The sequence below is a fragment of the Mchenga conophoros genome, linkage group LG19 (assembly GCF_057382185.1).
Source record: "Mchenga conophoros isolate Kocher_MC1m ecotype Shallow Benthic linkage group LG19, M_conophoros_male_GT1.1, whole genome shotgun sequence".
In the NCBI taxonomy this organism is placed as follows: Eukaryota; Metazoa; Chordata; class Actinopteri; order Cichliformes; family Cichlidae; genus Mchenga; species Mchenga conophoros.
In genome coordinates this window covers 2,017,456-2,040,873 of record NC_140544.1, presented here as the reverse complement: position 1 = coordinate 2,040,873, position 23,418 = coordinate 2,017,456, and the positions used below count along the sequence as shown (strand labels likewise).

General features: G+C 46.5%; 1 protein-coding gene across 1 annotated transcript in view; it reads right to left on the bottom strand.

The window, feature by feature from the left end:
• Positions 1-23,418, bottom strand: part of rragd (ras-related GTP binding D) — an 82,365-nt gene that overhangs the window by 39,491 nt on the left and 19,456 nt on the right. The window contains exon 3 of the mRNA XM_085257632.1: positions 5,579-5,778. Coding sequence (XP_085113758.1) covers positions 5,579-5,778 — 200 coding nt within the window. The remainder of the gene's footprint in view (positions 1-5,578; positions 5,779-23,418) is intronic.

Below are 23,418 nucleotides of genomic sequence, written 5' to 3'. Positions count from 1 at the left end.
TATATCTACATATAGTATATACACTGGGTGAATGTGCAGTAGTAGCAGCAAGCAGGTGAATTCTGTACATTAATATGAATAGACATCTGACTATTTTACAGGATAGACAATATAAACATATTTAAAATTAAAGGAATTTGAAATGTACATTGTGCCTTGGTTTAGAGTGTTTGGAAGAGAGTCCTGTCTCAGTCAATTATAGATGATGTGAGAGGGCGGGTGTGTGTGTTTAGGGCACGGATGGCTTGGGGATAGAAGCTCCTCTTGAGTCTCTCTGTCCTTGCCCGGAAGATGCGGAACCTTCTACCAGATTGCAGAAGTTGGAACAGTTTGTTGCCAGGATGGGACGGGTCCTTCAGTATCTGCGCTGCTCTAGTCCGGCATCTCCTGGTGTAGGTGTCCTGAAGCGGGGGGAGAGCAATCCTGCAGCAGCGTTCTGCTGTACGGATCACTCTCTGGAGAGCTTTTTGGTCCTTCACACAGCTGTTCCCAAACCACGATGTCATGTTCTGTGTGAGGATGCTCTCCACAGCGCCTGTATAGAAAATCCTGAGGATCTTTGGAGAGACCCTGAACTTCCTCAGTTGTCGTAGGTGATACAGGCGCTGCCTAGCCTTTTTGGTCTGGACCTGAATGTGGGCAGCCCATGTCAGGTCTGAGGAGATGTGGACACCAAGATACTTGAAGGACTGCACCCTCTCCACTGGAGCTCCATTGATGATAATGGGCTTGTAGTCTCTGTGCTGACCCCTTCTGAAGTCCACCACCAGCTCCTTGGTCTTGCTGACGTTCAGCTGGAGGTGGTTGTCCTGGCACCACGATGCCAGATTCTTCACTTCATCCATGTAGGCCGCCTCATCGTTGTTGGAGATGGCACCCAACACCACTGTGTCGTCAGCAAACTTCACAATGGTGTTGGAGCCGTGGGTGGCCACACAGTCTGAAGTGTAGAGGGAGTAGAGCAGTGGCGAGAGGACACATCCCTGAGGTGCTCCTGTGTTGATGGTGATGCTGTTGGAGAAGCACCTGCCCACCCTCACCACCTGAGTTCTGCCAGTGAGGAAGTCCAACACCCATGCACACAGACGGCTGTTAAGTCCCAGTTCCCTCAGCTTTGTGAACAGTCTGCAGGGCACTATTGTGTTAAACGCTGAACTGTAATCAACAAACAGCATTCGCACATAGTTACCCTGTTTCTTGTCCACATGGCTGAGAGTGGTGTGTAGGACGTGGGCGATGGCATCCTCTGTGGATCTGTTGGATCTGTAGGCGAACTGCAGCGGATCTGTGGTGTCTGGGATGGAGGAGGAGATGATGTTCTTCAGCAGCCTCTCAAACACCTTCATTACTACTGAGGTCAGTGCAACTGGCCGGTAATCGTTCAGGGATGAGGGTTTGCTGTTCTTGGGCACAGGGATGATGGTGGATCTTTTGAAGCATGTGGGGACCACAGACTTCGCCAGGGACTCGTTGAAGATGTAAGTGAACACACCTGCTAGCTGGTCAGCACAGCAGCGCAGCAGACGGCCGGTGATGCCGTCTGGCCCCGCCGCTTTCCTTGTGTTCACTCTCCTCAGTGCCGCTCGGACGTCATGCTCCGCGATGCTGGTCACCGGTCTCTCGCTGATGACGTCACTGTCCTCGGTAGTCAGGCGGTAGATAGCATTAGCCGCCTGGCTAACCTCGAAACGGGCGTAGAACCGATTCAGCTCGTTGGTGAATGCAGAGTCGGCGTTGATCGGCGCAGTGTCCCTGGCTTTGTAGTCCGTAATGGTGCGTAGTCCGTGCCACATACTCCGTGTGTCGCCCTGGTGGAAGCGGGACTCCACACGTTCCCGGTACCGGCGTTTGGCATCTCTCACCGCGCGCCGCACGCCGTATGAGGCCGCTTTGTAGGCGCTCATATCGCCAGTGGCGAGACCCGCGTTGTAGGAGGCGGTCCTGGCGTTTACTGCAGTGCGGATCGATCTGTCCATCCACGGTTTCTGGTTTGGGAATGTGGTGACTCTCGCAGTGGGGATAATCTCCTCCGCTAGCATGTTGACGAAGCATACTGCTACTTCCGTAAACTCGTTGATGTCGACTGCGCATGCTCTGAACATGTCCCAGTCTACGTCGTTGAGTGCGTCCTGTAGCGTAGCTTCTGATTGGGCAGTCCACCGTTTTACCTCCCTCATGGTTACTTCTTCCCTCCGTATGCTTTGTTTATACTGGGGAATGAGGAAGATGGCGTTGTAGTCAGACTTCCCAAAAGCCGGGTGTGAGACAGCTTTGTAGCCCTGCTTGTATGGCGTGTAGCAGTGATCCAAAATCCGATCCCCTCTCGTTGGACACGAGACTGTGTGTTTTTCTATCTGGGTATGCTTTTACTGCATTGGCAGTGTGTTTGAGATCACTGTCACACTGAAAAATGAAGCTGTTATCACTTAGATGCTTTGAAGATGATGTAGCATTGTGGATCAACATCTGATGGAACTTTTCTGTGTTCATAGTTCCATAATTATTGAAAAGATCCCCAACACCACTGGCTGAAATGCAGCTCCACAACAGAGGGCCCATTGTCTTTTAGGGCATTTTTATAAACCTGTAGTTTGTTTACTCTGGTCTGAAACAGTTAAGTTGTAAACTTGTAGCTTTTCCCTGTAATTCAGTTGATTTTCACACAGAAAAATCCAATTGAACTCCAAACAAACTGTAAGGAGTCTAAATTCCACCTGGACACCAGCTCTTTTACCTCTCCTCCTCCGTGATTTGCGTGGACCCAAAAGGGTGCTGTTGGCGACATCTGTCAAAAATCCAGACACCGGCGGCGGAGGAGGGAAGAAGCCATTGTATGAAGGAGCGATATCCAGGCCCACCATAGAGGAGCGAATAGATAGTAGTGTCAGACGATCATAGACTAGGGCAGGCAATACATCAGAGACAAAAACGGAGAGCAGGACAGTCAGAAACAGCAGCATAACAGAGCGAGGGAAACTGCAGCCAGCAGCAGCAAGGCCGAACACAGGCGCCATCATACCGGAGATGGTATGGTAAATTTACAACCTACACCTGATTGTTGGGTCGGCTCAAGGCGGAATCATGTTCACACTGTAAACTAACCACCCTGGAGTTCGTTATGAACTGGGCTGAGACCACCAACTCCAAAGCATAATGGGGTGGTTTTTTTCTCTTTGGTTGACACCTAAGTTTTATTACTCTGCTCACATCTGCTTAAGTGAACCGCACTGTGACCAACACATACATAGTATCACAGGGTTTGTGGCATTTTGTTTTCAGTGATTTTAGTTTTCAGACTGCTGTGCAGTTTTTCACCTGTCTTGTTCCCAACAATCTCCTGATATAAGGAAAAACTGATTATTCAATCAGCCCCAGCTGCCATGCCAGCCTCCCTGGCACCAGCCCTGAACCAACTGAAAAACTGCTCCTCTGCAGCAGAGCCGGAGACCACAACCCGCCACATACCCCACTGCCCAACTTAGGCCGGGGACACAACCAGATGAGCTTACTCCCTCACCCCCGCGAGCAGGAGAGGAAATCAGCCACGACTATCTGCACCCCTCGCCTATGGACCAACTTGAACTTAAATAGCCAGAGAGCCAAATACCACTGAGTGACCCAGGCATCGGTATTCTTCATGCGGTGGAGCCATTGCAGGGGGCATGGTCGGAACAGAGGATGAATGAGCGTCCCAGGAGGCAATAACGAAGAGGGTCGACTGCCTGCAAGATTGCTAGACTGTTCTTCTCCACTGTGCTGTATCGGGACTTCCTCTTCCGGCTGACGAACACAATAGGGTGGTCGATCTCACTTACCTGCTGTGACAAAACGGCCCCCAACCCTCTGTTCAAGGCATCCATCAGCAGAATGAAAGGGAGGGAGGGAAAGTTAGGAGCACGGGGCAGGGGTTCCCCAAAGAGAGCATGCCTGGCACCGCGCCATTCACTGGACCAAATCTAGGACACCCTTTCAGGCAAGGTCAGTTAAAGGGCTTGTTTTTTCCGTGAAGTCAAGCGCAAACTGGAGGTAGTAAAATGGTAAATGGCCTGTATTTGTATAGTGCTTTACTTAGTCCCTATGGACCCCAACGCGCTTTACACTACATTCAGTCATCCACCCATTCACACACTGGTGACGGCAAGCTGCATTGTAGCCACAGCTGCCCTGGGGCACACCGACAGAAGCTGCTGACACTGGCGCCACCGGGCCCTCTGACCACCACCAGTAGGCAACGGGTGAAGTGTTTTGCCCAAGGACACAACACCCGAGACTGTCGGAGCCGGGGCTCGAACCGGCAACCTTCCAATTACAAGACGAACTGCCAACTCTTGAGCCACAATTGCCCCGTCTTATCTGTTTGGGGGGTTCGTTTGGACGGTGGGAGACAGACTTTTTGAGGTTGGCTATGACTCCAGCACCGTAGCCACTCAACTAAATATCATCCGCCCAGATGTCACTGTTGATCATCAAGTAAGCAGCAGTATATGCAGCATGTGGACGCAAGAGCCAGTCCATGAGGTTATGGAAGGTGGCTGTGGTTCTGAACAAGCCAAGCGGAAGTATGACAAAATGCTACAAACCGTACATAGTGGAGAAGGCAGTTTTTTCTTAGATTCAGGGTGGCAACATTAAATTTCATTTTTAGATGGGTTTTAGACCTTCCTCACGGTTTTCTTTAATTACATCCATACCGTATTGAGTACCTGGTCAGTCCAGGACTACCTGCCTGATGCCCTCAAAACTGAGGAAGGAAGAAGTAGATCACTACCCGAGCCTCCCCAGAAAGCAGAGGCAACAGGCCGAGTGACCATTTTTCTTCCAAGCCACAAGTACACTTCCAGCGTGGCTTAGAAGACTTCCAGGATCATGCGTGGGTCATCTCCCTCCTCAAACCCAGGGCTGGTGGGTGTTGTGACAGTGACAGTTGAGTTCGTTGCAAAAATACTTTCATTCCTATACAAATCTAATGGACCTCGGTCAACACTCTGCTATTGAGATTATGTTTTCAGTCACTCTTTTCAGATCATTACAGTTTCAGAAAGGAGGATTATCTAGGATATCACTAGCTAATGACTAGTGATTAACAAGTTGTTAGAAGCATGCAGTTTTACAGCCAAACTCATGATGCCAAAATTGCAACTTACTTCTGATTTAACCCTTTTAGCACTTAAATGCACCTCTCCATTGATTAGTGAGCAATAATCGAAATAGCAAGGTGTTTTGCTTTACCAACATGTAATATCTAGCACTGTCACAGATTTACATAAACATCATCAGCACAAAATGACCGTTAATTAATTCTGTGGCTTTTAAATATGTACACAACAACTGAACTAATATACAAAAAAGAAAAGATTGAAAGTTGAAAGAGGTGTTTAAAAGGGGAAAGAACTATTAATTAACTGAATTGAATCATGAATGAACAAGTACCCAATAATGCAGCCAATATCCAAATATTTTATGAAAGACCTTCAAAAAAGTACTGTTGCTTAATACCACTTTTTAAAAAAATCTATGCATATAATTAATCCAAACCTCAAACTCAAAATCCCTTTATAAGCTTTAGTTGATGCACAACCTTAGATGTATCTGCTCCAGTCCTGCATCTGTGAGGTCAGTGTTGGTTCGTTTGTGGATATCCCTCTGCTTCTCGATCTTGTGGTCATCAGACAAGCCATCCACTTTGTGAATGAACACTTCAAAGCTGATATCTGGGTTTACTTTGTAAGCCCTGGTCACTGTGAGATGCAGTCTACTCAGAGCTTCCACATAGTCATCCTGTCATGAAAAGAGAAATTCCTTTTAGTCTAAGCTCTTACAAACTGTTCATCAAAAAGCAAGAAGTAGACTAAATTTTAACTTGATTTTAAACCCCTTGAACTAAGCATGACACTTCAATCCCAGTAGTTGAAAAAGGTAAGTCCTGTACCAAAATAAAACAAACAGCCCCAATAAACAAGAATTTAGAACACAAAATGTTTTTTACTTGAGCTAAACACTGCACCAGCATTACAGCCGAATTGGATTTTCTTGTTTCTTAGTACAAGGATACCTCAATTTTGCAAAGGTTAAGTATCTAGGAATCTAGGAAAAAAAGCAAGATATATGACTGCCACGGTGGGCTGTGCGTGTATGTGTGCATGCGCCTTAAGTCCTCCCACCTTGCCACACCTCCATTTATATTCCCCTTCTCCTTTTCTCTCCTACTGATCTCCATGAACTAACTTCAAGCCATCACACAAACATGTCAGTTAAAGCCCATCCACAAAAGTCTGTTAAAAAAATCACCATTAAAACTTAAGTATTAAAAATGATTTAGGGTTCATCATAGCACAGAAACAGAACTAGTGAAGGTTACTAGTGATCAATGTTCCCTCTAATTTTTCATGTGTCTGAGCGAACACAAAAACTCCCTGAGCGGTCCCTTGGACCACTGTGAGCAGCATTAGACGTGTGCACTGTGGTCACGCCAGCATCCAATCCATCCAAGTTACCTGGTTTATTAAAATAACAAAATTACAGCATTTATGTTAGACTACTTTTAATTAACTGCTTTAGCCCACTTACAATGAAAATTTTAAAAAAATCTTGTTCATGACCTGTGTAGTATGTTAACACTATTGGAAGTAAAAATAACTTGAACTCCAATTTTGAAAACAAAACTTTAGCTTTTATAAAGCTCTGACTTGTATTATGAGTATGAGTCTGTGGTCTGGGAGAGAGTCCTGTAACTATCTGTCTGCAAAATACAGTATATAATGACCAATGTTGGGTAATTAATTATATTGTTACTTCTTCAAAAAAGTAACAGAGTTATGCAAACAACAACGTTTTTTACAGCTGTTTACCTAGAAATGCAGCCAAGGTGGGGTTTTTTTTTTTAAACTTTTATTGCCAAAAATAACAAGGCAGTTCACATCAACAACATGACCCGAGACCAAATCTGCAGTATATAATGGTGCGGGATATTCAAAAACTTAATTTAAAAGGAAAAACATATATACACATATACATATTAGAGATGGCACGATACCACTTTTTTATGTCCGATACCGATATCATAAATTTGGATATCTGCCGATACCGATATGAATCCGATATAGTGTTTTTTAATCAACAAAACTGTTTTTTTAAATATCTTGCTGCATTTTGTATAAGTTCATACTCAAGTTTAAAACAACAACTACACTAAAGCTATTCTGTTATACCTGTATGTAAAAAAAATAAATTTCATAGTTCAGCAATACTGATCAATCTAATAAACTTAAACCTCCACCATCCTCCCTATTCTGGTATTTTAAAGAGTACTTAGCGTAAATATTAAGCAACCTAACTAATAGGGTTCCAACTCCCAGCAACAACAAAAATAAATAAATAAAAAATAGGGAACCACCCCTCACGCTCCACCTCATGATGCTTAATCGACGTAATCAACCTTAATTTGATGCAGTGTGAAAAAAAATGCACAGAAATCAATTATTTTTCAATATATTAAAATATTAAATAGATTCAACATCTTTCTTCAACAGAATTGCAGACTGCACAGATGGTACATTCCCAAAGGAAAAAGTACTATAGTTTACTAGGGTATATTCGACTTAACAGTCACTATATACAGTAATTGATTTCTATTCATTTTACATCAAATTAAAACTTTGGGTGTCAGATAATTATTTATTAAAAGCTCGACATTTTAAATGAGAATAAGAAAGAAAAGTATGTCTTTGTGCCCCCTTTTCCCTGTTAATGCCCTATCGGCCCCCCTGGCTAAACTTTGCTAGATCCGCCCCTGCACAGTTACCAGCGTCAGCTACGTAGAAAAAGATCCTGGTGTAGAAAGTAATACTAAATAAATTCTAACAACAGCTTATCAAGCTTAAATGTGCTGCTGTTGTTTATCCACTGGTTTCCTCTTTCTGGTGCAAAGTGGGCCAAAAACAAACAAGAGAGACAGACTCGCGACAGAAAAGCCGATCAGCAGTTTCATGATTGAAGTAGCAGCAAGAAGAGGCAGTTGCTCCATATATCGTTTGTTAAGCTTAACGCAGGAATGCTTTACAAACATTCAGAGATGAACTTACACACTTGCTTTACTTCTCTCAGGGATAACTTTGTCGGAGATGAAATGCCGGGTTGCTAGCGAAGCTCCAAATGCTATCCAGACCACCAACAGGTCCCGCATGCCACAGCCGCTCTATCACGTGATGCATACATCAAACATCAGGCATGCTTTCAGAGCGACACCCCTCCCCCACCTGGCTGGATCTGACCACCTCTGCATGTCCCTCACCCCCACCTACACCCCCTGCTGAGAAAAACAAAGCCCCAGACAAAGACAATAAAAACCTGGCCTGAAGGAGCCCTCTCTCAACTGCAGGACTGCTTCTCAACAACTGTATGGGATTTATTCTCCAGCCACAACCTCCAGGAGTACACGGACACTGTACTCTCGTACATCAGGAACCGTCAACAAAAGGTTCAGGGTGTTTCCAAATCAGAAACCCTGGATGAATAGCGAAGTGCAATCCCTCCTAAAAAGCCGCAACACTGCCTTCAAGTCAGGGGACAGGGCTGCGTATAGGGCAGCCAGGGCAGACCTGAGTAGAGGCATCAGGAAAGCTAAGGCTGCCTATAGAAGAAGGATTGAAGATCATTTTGCTGACAACGACCCCAGAAAAATGTGGCAGGGGATCAATCACATTACCAACTACAGAAGCAATAACCAGGCGACATCTAGGACTGATGCCTCGCTGGCTGAGGATCTAAACCGTTTCTTCGCCCACTTTGAGACGACCAAGCCCTCAGCTGCCACACCACTTCCACCCGCCCCCAGCACTGGCACACTAACACTCAGGGAGCATCAAGTGAGGTGTGTTCTAAGGTCAGTGAATCCCAGGAAGGCGGCAGGTCCTGATGGAATACATGGAAAGGTTCTCAGAGCATGTGCTGACGAACTGAGTCTTCACTAAAATCTTCAACCTTTCCTTGTCATCAAACACCGTCCCGCCCTGCCTCAAAACCTCCACCATCATCCCCATCGCCAAGAAGACAGCTGTGTCCAGCCCAAATGACTACAGGCCTGTTGCACTTACGCCTGTAGTGATGAAGTGCTTTGAGAGACTGGTCTGTCAGCACATCAGGGCCGGTCTGCCTCCCACTCTGGACCCCCACCAATTTGCCTACAGGACAAATCGATCCACCGAGGACGCTATCACCATAGCTTATTTCAACAGCGCAGTGCCGAGTCACCTGGAGCACAGAGGAAGCTATGTGAGAATGCTCTTCCTGGACTTTAGCTCAGCATTCACCCATATCATCCCGGAGATCCTGGTCCAGAAACTGTATCACCTGGGACTCTCCACCCCCATCTGCCTCTGGATCAAGGACTTCCTGACAAATAGACCACAGTCTGTCAGACTCGGACCCCACCGGTCCAGCACCATCACACTCAGCACCGGGTCTCCACAAGGATGTGTTTTGAGTCCCCTCCTGTTTACGCTCTACACATCCGACTGCTCCCCCTACCCATCTCTCAAACACCATCATAAAGTTCGCGGATGACACACAGTGGTTGGACTCATCTCAAGGGGAGATGAGTCGGACTACAGAGATGAGGTCAACAGACTGACTGAGTGGTGTTCAGTTAACAACCTCCAACTGAACACCACGAAAACTAAAGAACTTATCTTGGACTTCAGGAAGGGCAGAGCAGACCCGGCCCCACTTTACATTCACGGGAGCTGTGTGGAGAGGGTACACTCCATGAGGTTTCTGGGCGTGCAGATATCTGATGACCTCTCCTGGACTGCAAATACCACGGCGGTGGTTAAAAAGGCCCAGCAGCGTCTCCAATTTCTGAGAGTGCTCAGGAGGAACAACCTGGAGGAGAGGCTGCTGGTGACATTTTACAGAGCCACCATAGAGAGCATCCTAACGTACAGCATAACAACATGGTATGCAGGGTGCTCAGCTGCGGACAGGAAAGATCACTGGCTGCTCTCTGCCCAGCCTGGAGGTCACTGCAAACTCTCGGTACCTCAGCAGAGCTGGCAATATCATCAAGGACCACTCTCACCCCAGCAACCAACTGTTTGAACTATTACCGTCAGGCCGACGGTACAGGTCACATAAAACCAGGACGAACAGATTCAGGGATAGCTTCTTTCCCAGAGCTATCACCGTAGTAAATAAGCACAAAAACAATTGAACCTATTCCATACCGTCACGGTCATTATATTATGCTGCTATTCATACTGTCATTATATAAATGCTGCTATCCTGTATATATTGTACATAACTATTGTTTGAGTACTCACGATTGTTTTTTTGTACTTTTTATATTTTACATTTATATTTATTATTGAAACTTGCACCAAGGGAGTGGCACTCCAATTTCGTTGTACTCTGTACAATGACAATAAAGGCTATTCTATTCTTAAAAAAAAAAAAACTAAAAAAAAACTGTGGGTGTTTCTGGTTTGAGACAGTGAATTGTTATCATTTTTCTTTATCTATTTTTAAATAGAAAGGTTTTCAGTGGAGTTCTAAAAAACCTTAATTTAACCTTCCAGTCAAATTCCTTCCACATTTGACTACCCGCCCCTCTGTGGCAGCCACAGCAGACACTCTCCCATGTGACATCATCCAAAATTATATTGAGTTCCATTTCCCATTGTTGTTTTATATGATAGGTATTATCAGACATGTCAATCAGCAGTTTCGGGTAGATCAAAGACACTTGGTTTTTCAATGTACCCGACTTTTCAAGCAGTTTTATAAAATGGTTTTCTAAGCCGATTAGTTCTCTTCTAATATTGTCCCAATCTTTATGCTTTGTAATGTAGTCAATTAACTGTAAGTATCTAAAATGGTCCCCTGGGGATAAAGCATATTTAGCCCTTAGCCGAGCAAAACTTTTAAGAGTATTCTTTTTTTTTATGTCTCAAACTTTATTAGATTTTAATATAAAAAAAAAAAAAAAAAAGATAACAGAATGGACATTCCCAGTAACAACAACAGAACAAATTGAGAATCAATGAGAAATAAAAAGTGTAATCCGATCCATTAAATATCAAAAAAGCACCTCACAAAACTGGCGACACGGCGTAACTCGGCTCATAACCGTAGCACGTTGGAGCAGTGTGGTCACGTGATAGAGCGGCTGTGTGTATTTGTAGCCTCGCTACCAAACCGGCATTTCATCTCTGAGGAAGTCATCCCAGAGAGAAGTAAAGCAAGTGTGTAAGTTCATCTCTGAATGTTTGTAAAGCATTCCCGCGTTAAACTTAACAACCGATATATGGAGCGACTGTCTCTCTCCTGCTGCTAATTCAATCATGAAACTGCTTAATGATCAGCTGATCGGCTTTTCTGCCGTGAGTCCGTCTCTCTTGTTTGTTTTTGGCCCACTTTGCACCAGAAAGAGGAAACCAGCAGCTGAACAACAGCAGCACGTTTAACCTTGATAAGCTGTTGTTAGAATTTATTTAATATTACTTTCTAGACCAGGATCCTTTTCTACGCAGCTGACGGCTGTAACTGTGCAGGGGCGGATCTAGCAAAGTTTAGCCAGGGGGGCCGATAGGGCACGAACAGGGAAAAGGGGGCACAAAGACATACTTTTCTTTCTTATTCTCATTTAAAATGTCTAGCTTTAAATAAATGATTATTTGAATCTTACACCCAAAGTTTTAATCTTATGTAAAATCCAAACCAAACTTTGTTCTAGTTTAATGCTTATAATAGAATTTAACAAACACTGAGAATGGACACAGTACAATAGATCCCCTAAGGGTATGAACTCACCGCTCCACCTTGTGTCAATTTCAGTTTAGAGAAGAGGTCCAAGTTAACCTCCAGAATAGTCCTTAATACGAAAATAAAACGAGCACGTAATAATCATCATTTGTATCTCTCTCTAAACATAATCAAAACTCAATTAATAAAACCAGGAGCCACGAGCTGTTCCAGTACTTCGGGGTCCAGGAAAAAAAAACAAAACAAAACAAAAAACACAGGAGAATATTACTACCCAGAAAATAAACAGAACCGACAGGTAAAAGAAGAAACAGAACAACAAAAAAAGGACAAAAACAAACAAGCAAACAAACCGGTTTTACACCATGGAGTGAATGAAAGTCATTGCTTTTTTATGGTCCTCGAAGTGACAGGATCCCTGAGGAGCTTTCACAACAAGCACTGCTGGATAGAATAAGGAGAAACCAATACGTTTGTTGTGCAGAAGCTTCTTGCACTCATTAACAGTGTTGGTCAAGTTACTTGAAAAAAGTAATCAGTAACTAATTACCGATTACTTCCCCAAAAAGTAATCCCATTACTTTACTGATTACTTATTTTCAAAAGTAATTAATTACTTAGTTACTTTTTAAAAACACGATTTACAACCTGAATAGGTGATAAAGCGATAGATCTTTCAGCCCAATTCTACTTTTTCTGCATAATCCATCATACAAAATGTAATCAAATGGAAAAGTCTCTTTTTAAAACTTGTTTTATTAGTTTTAACCTTTTAACTTTATGCATCAAGCAAAAATTTAATTATATGCAACATTCTCTGACTGGAAGAAATTTGTTTAACATTTAAACTTATTTTCTGCACATTATAGCACATAAAATATATTTTTTGTGTGTGTTTACACTCACTCTTTCAAATAGATGCAAGTAAAACACAGCAGAAAATAAATAACATCAAAGACTCAGCGGTCCTGTTGCTCTATTTTCACCTGTAAAGCAGGAGTGGGGTAGGCGGAGGTTTACCCTGGTGCAGGTGTGCAGCGGTCAGTTGAAGAATCCGCGAGTTTCTCTGTGAGTTTCCCATTACGTGGTAGCGCACTCCCAGTGCTTGCTTGGAAGTGTAGGGGTTTTTTTCGGTGTAAAAAGAAGTTTTCTTCCCACGCACAACGGACACTAATGTTTTTGTCACTTTTTATGGAATCAAACTCAAAATAAGGTCAGTACTTCCACGCTTTAAACACTGCACGCATAGATACCCACTGCGTTTCTGAATCATGAATAATCCAGACAGCCATTGATTTTAATTGAGCTGCCCAATAGTACATTCTGAAGTTAGGCAACTTGAGGCCCCCTTTTTCTTTTCCAGACATTAAGATTTTGACTCTGACCCTTGGTCGTTTATTCTGCCAGATAAATTTAGATGTAATGCTTTCTAATAATTTGAATGCAGACTGTGGGATCAAAATGGGTAGGTTCTGAAATAGGAATAGTAGGCGTGGAAGAATATTCATCCTTATACATTCAATCCTCCCCATAAAAGTGAGTGGGAGTAGGTTCCATCTGTCCAAGTCCCCCTTAATCTCCTTGAACATCCGATCATAATTGAGTGCAAGTAACTGATTGGTTTTAGGAGTAATAATTACCCCCAAGTATCTGAAGCCCTGTTTGGAGTGTCTAAAAGATACAAGATGATCTAGCTGTGTGGGCCAGTTGCCAACAATCATTAACGCCTCAGATTTATTTGTATTTATTTTATAACCTGACACTGTACCATAATCTCTAAGGTTGCTCAGAAGGGCCGGGACAGAGGTGACCGGATTCTCTAAAAATAGCAGAATATCATCTGCGAAAAGTGACAGCTTATGTTGTGTATTGGTTTCATCTCTAATTCCTTGTAGGAGAGGGTTGGATTTTTATATAGTGTTTGGACCCATGAGATAAAAGTCTCATTGAAGCCCATGTGCCTGAGAATCTATTGCAGGAAGTCCCAATCTACCCGGTCAAAGGCCTTTTCCGCATCCAGGCTCAAGAACATTGATGAGGTGTCCCTTTCCTGTGCCATAATCTGAAGATTGAGGGCCCTTCTAACATTATCTGAACCTTGCCTATGGGAAATAAAACCTGTTTGGTCAGGTTTCACTATTTTTTTTATGTTTTTGGATTCTATTTGCAATAATGGCTGTAAGAATTTTTAAATCAACACAAAGCAAGCTGATAGGGCGATAAGACATGCATAAAGTCCGGTCCTTGCTTTCTTTATGGATGACACTAATAATAGCTTCAGACCATGACTGGGGGGGATCACCTTTAAATAATGCATAATTATAAACTTTGCATAACAATGGTGTTAGCTCTTTTTCAAAAAAATTGTAATACTCCCCAGGCAGTCCATCCACTCCGTGAGACTTGTTGTTTTTCACTTTTCCAATACTGTCTTTTATTTCTTCAATGGTGATTGAATTTGTTATTAGTTCAGCCTCTTCCTGAGACAGTTTACTAAGATTGATCAGGTTAAGAAATTGTTCAATCTTTTCAATCTTATTTGGGACATTTTCTTCTTTATATAATTCCTGGTAATACAGAGAAAATGCTTTTGCAACTTCGTTAGGTTGGCACACTATTTTTCCGGAGTGTGGATATTTGATTTTATGAACAACCCTACTTGATTGCTCTTTACGCAGCTGAAATGCCAGCAGTCGGCTTTTTCCTCTGCTCTTTCAATGAGTTCAAAGTCCCAGTGTCTTTAGTTACCTCATAAACTTTTTCTAATTTCTTAATTTTGTTTTCTAGTTCTGTTTGTTCTGCTAGTCTCTCTTTTTTCAGTCTTGATGAAACTGCTATAATTATCTGTCAAATAACTTTTGGCACTCTCCCACAAGATTGAAGGGGACACCTCATTATTATCATTGAATTGAATATATTCAGTCAGACTCTTCTGAAGTTCTTGTCGAGTTGTTTCATTATTCAAGATAGATACATTGGCTCTCAATATTTAAAATGATTGTTTGGATTCATTCTTAATTTCATACAAACTGGGGCGTGATCAGAGATAGTGATTGCTTCTATGCTACACTGTCTAGTCCTATAAAGGTCCGTCCTAGGCATTAAAAACATGTCTATCCTTGAATGGCTGCAATGTATATGTGAATAGAAAGTAAAATCTTTTTCTTGGGGGTGCAACTGGCGCCACACATCCACTAGGCCCAATTCCTTAATCATTGTATTTAAACTACAAGATTTTGAGGTTCCGGTGATGTCACCCCACCGAATGGCAACTTAACAGGTAGCTCTCTCTCATAATTAATTCTTTCCCCCCGTAAAGCATCTAAATTACTAAAAATCTTTCGACATACAGTAAAGGTATACGCGGGGTGAACATCGGGAAAAGAGACAAGCAGAAAGGGTCGGCAGAGGAACGTACAAATGAAGGGCTTCCTGCAGCAGTGTCACCACCTCGATAGGAAGCTAATGCTATGGCTAGTGCGGAGGAAGATTCTGCTTTAACCACGATACTGGAAGAAATACGGGACTTTCAGAGAGAGTTCCAAGATTTCAAGTATGACCTGGTCAGAGTCAACAATAAGATAACCGAAGCAGAGACCCGTATTGCGAAAGTGGAAGACCAAGTGCAAAACACAGAAAAGGTGATGCTAAAGATGCTAAAAATCATCAGCGAGCAAGAAAATAAAATTGTGGACCAGGAAAGCTGGGCCCGGCGAAAGAATCTAAGGCTGTACAACGTACTCGAAGGAGCGGAGGGCTCCTCAATGCCAGCTTTCTTGGGAAAAATATTGAAGGAATGTGTCGATCTCCCCCAGGGCACAGAGCTTGGCATCGAGAGATCACATCGGGCCCTGGGAGCAGCGAGGAACCGAGAAGAAACTCCCCGCTCAATATTAATACGTTTTGCCTGCTTTACTACAAAGGAGGAAGTTTTGCGCAAAGCGTGGGCCAAGAGGACCGTCCTGTTGAACGGTCAGAGAGTATACTTTGACCAGGACTATGCTCCAGCCATCCTGCGGAAACATAAGGACTATGCTGAAGCTAAAAGGGCTTTGAAACAACAGAACATAAGATTTCAGACTCCCTATCCTTCTAAATTGAGGGTTTTCTATCAGGATGGAACTGTGCTCTACTCGACGGCGGAGGAGGCGACTGCGGATATGCGAACCAGGGGATTCCAGATCGCTAAAGTCACACTGAAGCAAACCCTAACCAAGCACTTGTCAAGTTCAGCGTGGGAGACGATGGGGATGTCGCAGCGGTGCGACTCAGAGGGGCACAGAGAAAGAGCCATTCGTGAGCAGTTTCAGATTTTTAGGAGGCGCTCCCCCTCCACTACAGGAGACCAATGAGGATATACTACTCTGTCAAAGTGGGTGAGACAATAGATACCTTCCCCTTACTAGATGAATAGTTAAGACTATCAGAGAGACGATGGAGAAATGCACCTTAAAGGCGAAATCAGGGGCCCTTATCCTTTAGCAAGGAGAGGCTTCCCCCTGCTGGTGGGACTTACACAACATATGTGCCAGGGTCTGATAGGAATGACCCCAACCTTGGAATCACGTTTTTCTTTTTTCTGTTTGGTTTTGAGCAGTTATTATTGTTCATTGTTCAGTTTCTCAGAGGGAGTTGACCAGTCAATAAGTTATACAAGTTCTGATACTTCATTTTATGAAAAATGAGTGCCACGACCTTCCCCAGTCCCCCAAACCCCTGACAGGCCATCACCCTCCTCCCCCTCCCTTTCTCCCTCCTCCCCACACCTGAAATTCACTGAGGAGATGATGGAGCGAGTCAATGCTGGGCTCAGATCTACCCCCCGTCCCAATTCCTTTTTGTCCCCCATAAACCCCCCACCAGAGCGGCCAAAGGTTCGCCATCGAGCCCCACCCTGTCATGGTCCCTGTGCCCCGCTGGTCAATCCTCTATTGGGCAATATGTTTGTGGTTTGTTTGCTCTCTCGCCCTCTCTCTCTCACTCTCTCTCTCTCTCGCCACGGCGATGCTCACTGCGGGCTCCCGCTGCTGGCCCACACACCTGCTCATCACCACACCGGCCGCTGATCCCAGCTGATTACTGCACTACTTAGATGGCGAGTCTGCACTAGTCTTCGCTGGATCGTTGAGCTATCAGTGTCAGTTAGACTTGTGTTTCGGCTAACCTTCACCTTGAGAATTTCTTATTATTATCCTGCTAACCCGACGTTTTGTGTGTAGATCGTTTTTGGAACCCGATGCGGAGAGGAGTGATTGAAGGGGGAACGTTTTGTACAGAAAGTGTGGAACACCCTTCTCCCAACCCTGTTTCCCACGGACCCTGGCGACCCGGACCCGTTTCCCCTGCACGTTGTATATAGCCACTTGGTGTATGTGTTCACTGTAAATAAACGCACTGTCCTTCGCTTAAAGGAAAACCCTGGCCTGCGCCTGAGTCTCTTTCGGAACCCCTAACAGAACGATCCAGCCATTATGGACTCAGCAGAACAGGACCCCGTGGGCCGGGCTCTGGCCGCCCAGGAAGCCGCGCTGGCCCGCCATGAACAAATGCTCGGGCAGCTACGGCAGGATGTCGCCGCATTGACCCTGGCGGTGGCGCAGTTAATACCGCTGGAGGGAAATGCGCTACCAGGGAATCCCCAGCCGCCCAGCCCGGCTCCCCAGGCGGCACCGCCCGCCGTAGCGTCAGGTAGCTCACCGCGGGTCGGTACGCCGTCTGATGGACCTTTACCCACACCGGAACCATTCTCGGGTGAGTCTGACAAATGTGCCGGATTTTTGGCTCAGGTGTCTCTGACGTTTCGCGAGCTGCAGCGTTTTCATAGCAACGATGGGGCGAAGATCACTTATTTAGTTCAACTTCTGAGGGGCCGTGCACTAAAGTGGGCCCAGGTTGTGTTAAACTCTGATCCTGTCATCACCTACGCTGACTTTCTCTCCAAATTTAAGAATGTGTTTAACCCAGGCACCGGGGCAGAGGCCGCTGCTCTCCGTCTCCTCAACTTCAAACAAGGTAGGAGAAGCATGTCTGAATACGCTATCGACTTCTGGATTCTGGCAGAAGAGGCAGGGTGGAATCAGGAGGGGCTACGGAGCACGTTGCTGAACAATATCAGAGAAGAATTAAGGGACGAGCTAATCATGCGTGATCTCCCTGCCTCCTTTAATGAGCTAATGTCCCTGTGCATTAAGGTGGATGAGCGGTTACGGGCTCGCCGGTCGCAGCGGAACTACAACCTCCATGAGGCTGCGGGAGTCTCTGGCACCGGCGCCATGGCGGATGCCGGCCCCTCCCAGACTCACGAGAGCGGGGACGGAGAGGAACCCATGCAGCTGGGCGGCTCCCATCTCACCGCGGCGGAGCGTCAGCGCCGGATTACCGCCGGTGAGTGCCTCTATTGTGGTCACAGGGGACATGTTGTGGCTACCTGCCCTTCGCGGGCAAAAGGGCGCGCCCGCCAGTGATGGTAGGAGTACTGGTGGGCGAGCTGAGCCAGGAAGAAGCTCCTCCCCGTTTAACACTATCGGCCACGCTTTCCATTCACTCCAAGAGCCGCTCCCTATCGGTGTTAATCGACTCTGGGGCGGAACAAAACTTTATTGACTGTCAGTTAGCCCGGCAACTTGGGTTACTATTGGAGCCCCTGCCTCATGCATTACGTGTTACGGCATTGTCAGGTCAACGCCTTCCAGACATCACTCTGGTGACGGAGCCTGTCGAGCTCACCCTCTCTGGCAATCATTCTGAAGAAATCTGTTTTTTGGTGTTTAAAGCAACTCGCACTCCACTAGTTCTCGGCCATCCTTGGCTACAACAGCACAACCCTCACATAGATTGGCTAAAGGGGCGTGTCACTGGGTGGGGGGAGGACTGCCACATGACCTGCCTTAAAGCAGCCTCGCCTCCAAGCACTGAAACGCCCTCTCCTGGGGTATTGAAATCAGCTGATTTAACTAATGTGCCCTCTGTTTATCACGACCTAGCTGAGGTGTTTCAAAAGGCCCGCGCCCAGTCACTTCCTCCGCATAGACCCTATGACTGTGCTATCGAACTGCTCCCGGGAGCTCCTTTACCCACCAGTCGGCTATATAGCATCTCACTTCCAGAACGAGACGCTATGGACAAGTACATCACGGAATCCCTGGCTGCCGGCCTCATTCGGGCCTCCACCTCTCCAGTGGCGGCAGGCTTCTTCTTTGTCGAAAAGAAGGATAAAACCCTCCGGCCATGCATTGACTATCGCGGATTAAACAACATCACAGTAAAAAATAAATACCCTCTGCCGCTCCTCAGTTCGGCCTTCGAGCTCCTCCAGGGGGCTACTGTTTTCACCAAACTGGATTTGCGAAACGCATACCATCTGGTTCGCATCCGTGAGGGCGATGAGTGGAAGACCGCCTTCAACACCCACCTCGGCCACTTCGAGTACCTTGTCATGCCCTTTGGTCTCACTAACGCCCCTGCGGTGTTCCAAGCCCTGGTGAACGACGTGCTCAGAGACTTCATTAACCGTTTTGTTTTTGTCTATCTAGATGACATCCTGATCTTTTCCAGAAACCAATCCGAGCACGAGACCCATGTCAGACAGGTCCTGCAACGACTCCTCGAAAACCGATTGTTCGTCAAAGGAGAAAAGTGTGAGTTCCACGTCTCCACCGTTGCATTCCTGGGGTACATAATCGACCAAGGAAACCTCCGCCCGGACCCTGTGAAGGTAAAAGCCGTTGTTGAGTGGCCGGAACCTCCTAATAGGCACCAACTGCAACGTTTCCTTGGGTTTGCCAACTTTTACCGGCGGTTCATTCGGGACTTCAGCCGAGTTGCCTTGCCGCTGACCCAGCTAACCTCTCCCAAGCTTCCTTTTCAGTTGAACAAAGAAGCTCAGGCAGCTTTCCAAGAACTGAAGAAACGATTCGCCTCAGCCCCCATCCTGATCCAACCCGACCTCACGCAGCCATTTGTGGTCGAGGTCGACGCGTCCGACTCAGGGGTTGGAGCGGTTCTGTCGCAACGGAAGGACGGTAAGCTCCACCCTTGTGCCTTCTTCTCCCGCCGTCTGTCCCCTGCAGAGAGAAACTATGGTGTCGGGGATCGGGAACTGCTGGCGATAAAACTAGCCCTGGAGGAGTGGCGGCACTGGTTGGAGGGCACGGCTCAGCCTTTCCTCGTCTGGACAGACCACAAGAACCTGGCATACCTACAATCAGCTAAGAGGCTCAACGCTCGACAGGCCAGGTGGGCCCTGTTTTTCACCCGTTTCCACTTCTCCATCTCTTACAGACCCGGTTCCCGGAATGTCAAACCCGACGCCCTGTCCCGTCAGTTCTCAGTCTCGGAGGACACCACTGAGCCCGCTCCCGTTCTCCCCGCCACCTGTGTCGTGGGCGCCATCTCCTGGGGGATCGAAGCAGCCATTCGGGAGGCTCAGGTGTCGGAACCGGATCCGGGAGGTGGGCCAGCCCAACGGCTCTACGTCCCTCAATCAGTACGTTCTCAAGTACTTCAATGGGCCCACACTGCCCGCTTTACGTGCCACCCAGGGGTCCACCGCACTATCAACTTCCTCCAGCGCTACTTCTGGTGGCCCTCTCTGACTAAAGACGCTCGGGAGTACGTCTCCGCCTGCGCGACCTGTGCCCGGAATAAACCGTCTCATCAGCCGCCCACTGGACAGCTCAATCCCCTGCCGACTCCGTCCAGGCCGTGGTCCCATATAGCTTTGGACTTTGTAACCGGACTGCCGCAATCAGCAGGGAACACTGTCATACTTACCATCGTAGACCGTTTTTCTAAAGCTGCCCACTTCATAGCACTACCCAAGCTTCCCACGACTGCTTACCCGTCATGTGTTTCGTTTGCATGGGATCCCGGAAGACATTGTGTCTGACAGAGGCCCCCAGTTCACGTCTGGTGTCTGGAAGGAATTCTGCTCCTCATTAGGAGCAAAGGTCAGTCTGACCTCCGGTTACCATCCCCAAAGCAACGGTCAGTGTGAGCGAGCTAACCAAGAGCTCGAGGCAATGTTGCGGTGCACAGCGTCCTCCAACCAGTCCATCTGGAGTGATGAACTACCCTGGATTGAGTACGCCCATAACAGTCTGACTTCCTCCGCCACTGGTCTGTCTCCCTTCGAGGTCTCACTGGGTTTCCAGCCACCTCTCTTCCCCTCTGTCGAGGGTGAGTATTCTGTACCATCTGTCCAGGCCCATCTACGTAGGTGCCGACAAGCTTGGCGGGCCGCACGGACGGCGTTGCTGCGCACAAAGGACCGAACCAAACAGACCGCAGATCGCCGCCGCACACCAGCTCCAGCATACAGCGTGGGACAAAAGGTATGGCTGTCCACACGCTTTGTTCCTCTCAGGACTGAGTCCAAGAAGCTCAACCCAAACTTCATTGGTCCTTTTGAGGTTTCGGCGCTGATCAACCCCGTCTCTGTGAAACTCCGGCTGCCGCGCAACATGAGGATTCACAATGTGTTCCACGTCTCCCAAATCAAACCTGTCCGGAATAGCCCTCTGTGCCCTCCTTCCGGGCCCCCTCCGCCCGCCCGGCTTGTGGACGGCTTGCCTGCCTATTCCATCACGCGGATTATGGACTCTCGCCGCCGCGGGCGTGGCTTCCAGTACCTTGTGGACTGGGAGGGCTATGGCATTGAGGAGCGGTCCTGGGTTCCGCGGGCCGCTGTCCTGGACAAGCGTATGCTGCGGGCCTTCCATCTGTCTCATCCTGGTAAGCCTGGTGGGTCGCCGGGGGGCTCCCGTTGAGGGGGGGGTACTGTCATGGTCCCTGTGCCCCGCTGGTCAATCCTCTATTGGGCAATATGTTTGTGGTTTGTTTGCTCTCTCGCCCTCTCTCTCACACTCTCTCTCTCTCTCGCCACGGCGATGCTCACTGCGGGCTCCCGCTGCTGGCCCACACACCTGCTCATCACCACACGGCCGCTGATCCCAGCTGATTACTGCACTACTTAGATGGCGAGTCTGCACTAGTCTTCGCTGGATCGTTGAGCTATCAGTGTCAGTTAGACTTGTGTTTCGGCTAACCTTCACCTTGAGAATTTCTTATTATTATCCTGCTAACCCGACGTTTTGTGTGTAGATCGTTTTTGGAACCCGATGCGGAGAGGAGTGATTGAAGGGGGAACGTTTTGTACAGAAAGTGTGGAACACCCTTCTCCCAACCCTGTTTCCCACGGACCCTGGCGACCCGGACCCGTTTCCCCTGCACGTTGTATATAGCCACTTGGTGTATGTGTTCACTGTAAATAAACGCACTGTCCTTCGCTTAAAGGAAAACCCTGGCCTGCGCCTGAGTCTCTTTCGGAACCCCTAACACACCCTCAACAGAGCAATCGAAGTCACATTGCCCAGCCTCGCCCCCCTTAGTTCCTCTTCATGCCCTGTCTCCGCAGTCTGATGCGTGATGTGTGAAGGGTCCGGGCTGTGAGGATTATGGCAGTGATGACTTTTCCCAGGAGAAGCTGGGACCCTGTTTACTAGAAGGTTTTAAAATTTCTGTACTTTTAGGTGACAGGAGACATGTGGCCTGGTCAAAACACAGAGAGCTGCACTCTAAAAGATCTTTAAACATAGTAAACATACCTTGTGTGCCACAGACTGCTCCCAAACACGAGGGGACAAGTAATACCTCTAAAACACTTAAGTTGGCTTTATTAAACATTAGATCTCTAGCTGGGAAAACATTTTTAATTAATGATTTAATCACTGAGCACAGCCTTGATTTTATGTTTTTAACTGAAACTTGGTTGGACCAAAGTAACAGTGGAGCTGTTCTCATCGAGACGACCCCTCCTAACTACAGTTTTATCAGTGAGGTCAGGGCGAGCAGGAGAGGAGGAGGGGTTGCTGTCTTATTTAATGAATCATTTCAATGTAAGCAGCTATCTCCTGGAAGTTTTCAGTCTTTTGAATATGTGGCTTTACAGCTGAAGGCCCCATCCAAAGTTGTGTTTCTTAATGTTTACAGGCCTCCCAAATACTGCACAGACTTTTTTAATGACCTCAGTGAACTGCTGTCTGTGATCTGTGTTGATTTTGACTGTGTAATTATTGCTGGGGATTTTAACATTCATGTGGACAACCCTCAGGACAAAGGGACTAAAGACCTGAGTAACACTCTGGGCAACTTTGGGCTGACTCAGCATGTAACAGAGGCCACACATAATAGAGGACACACTCTTGACCTACTGATCTCCAAAGGCCTGAGCATTTCAAAGGTTACTGTGTCTGATGTGGGCCTGTCTGATCATTACTGTGTTTTCTTTGAAAGTAAAATCTCAGCCCACACAAATATATCAACAACAGTGATCACAAAACGGTGTATAACTGAACACAGTAGTGCAATTTTTAACCAGGTCTTCCCATTAACACCTGACCTGCCCAGAGGGTCAGTCAATGAGCTCGTCAATAGCTTCAATGCTAACATGTTAAATGTAATGGACACTATTGCTCCCATTAAGGTGAAGGTTATCTCTGGAAGGAAAAAGTCTCCATGGAGAAACTCCACACTGGTGAAAAATGAAAAAAGAGAGTGTAGGAAAGCTGAGCGCAGATGGAGAAAAACAAACCTCCAGGTTCATTATGACATTTATAAAGAGAAACTTCACAATTATAATTTACAACTGAGGAATGCAAGGAG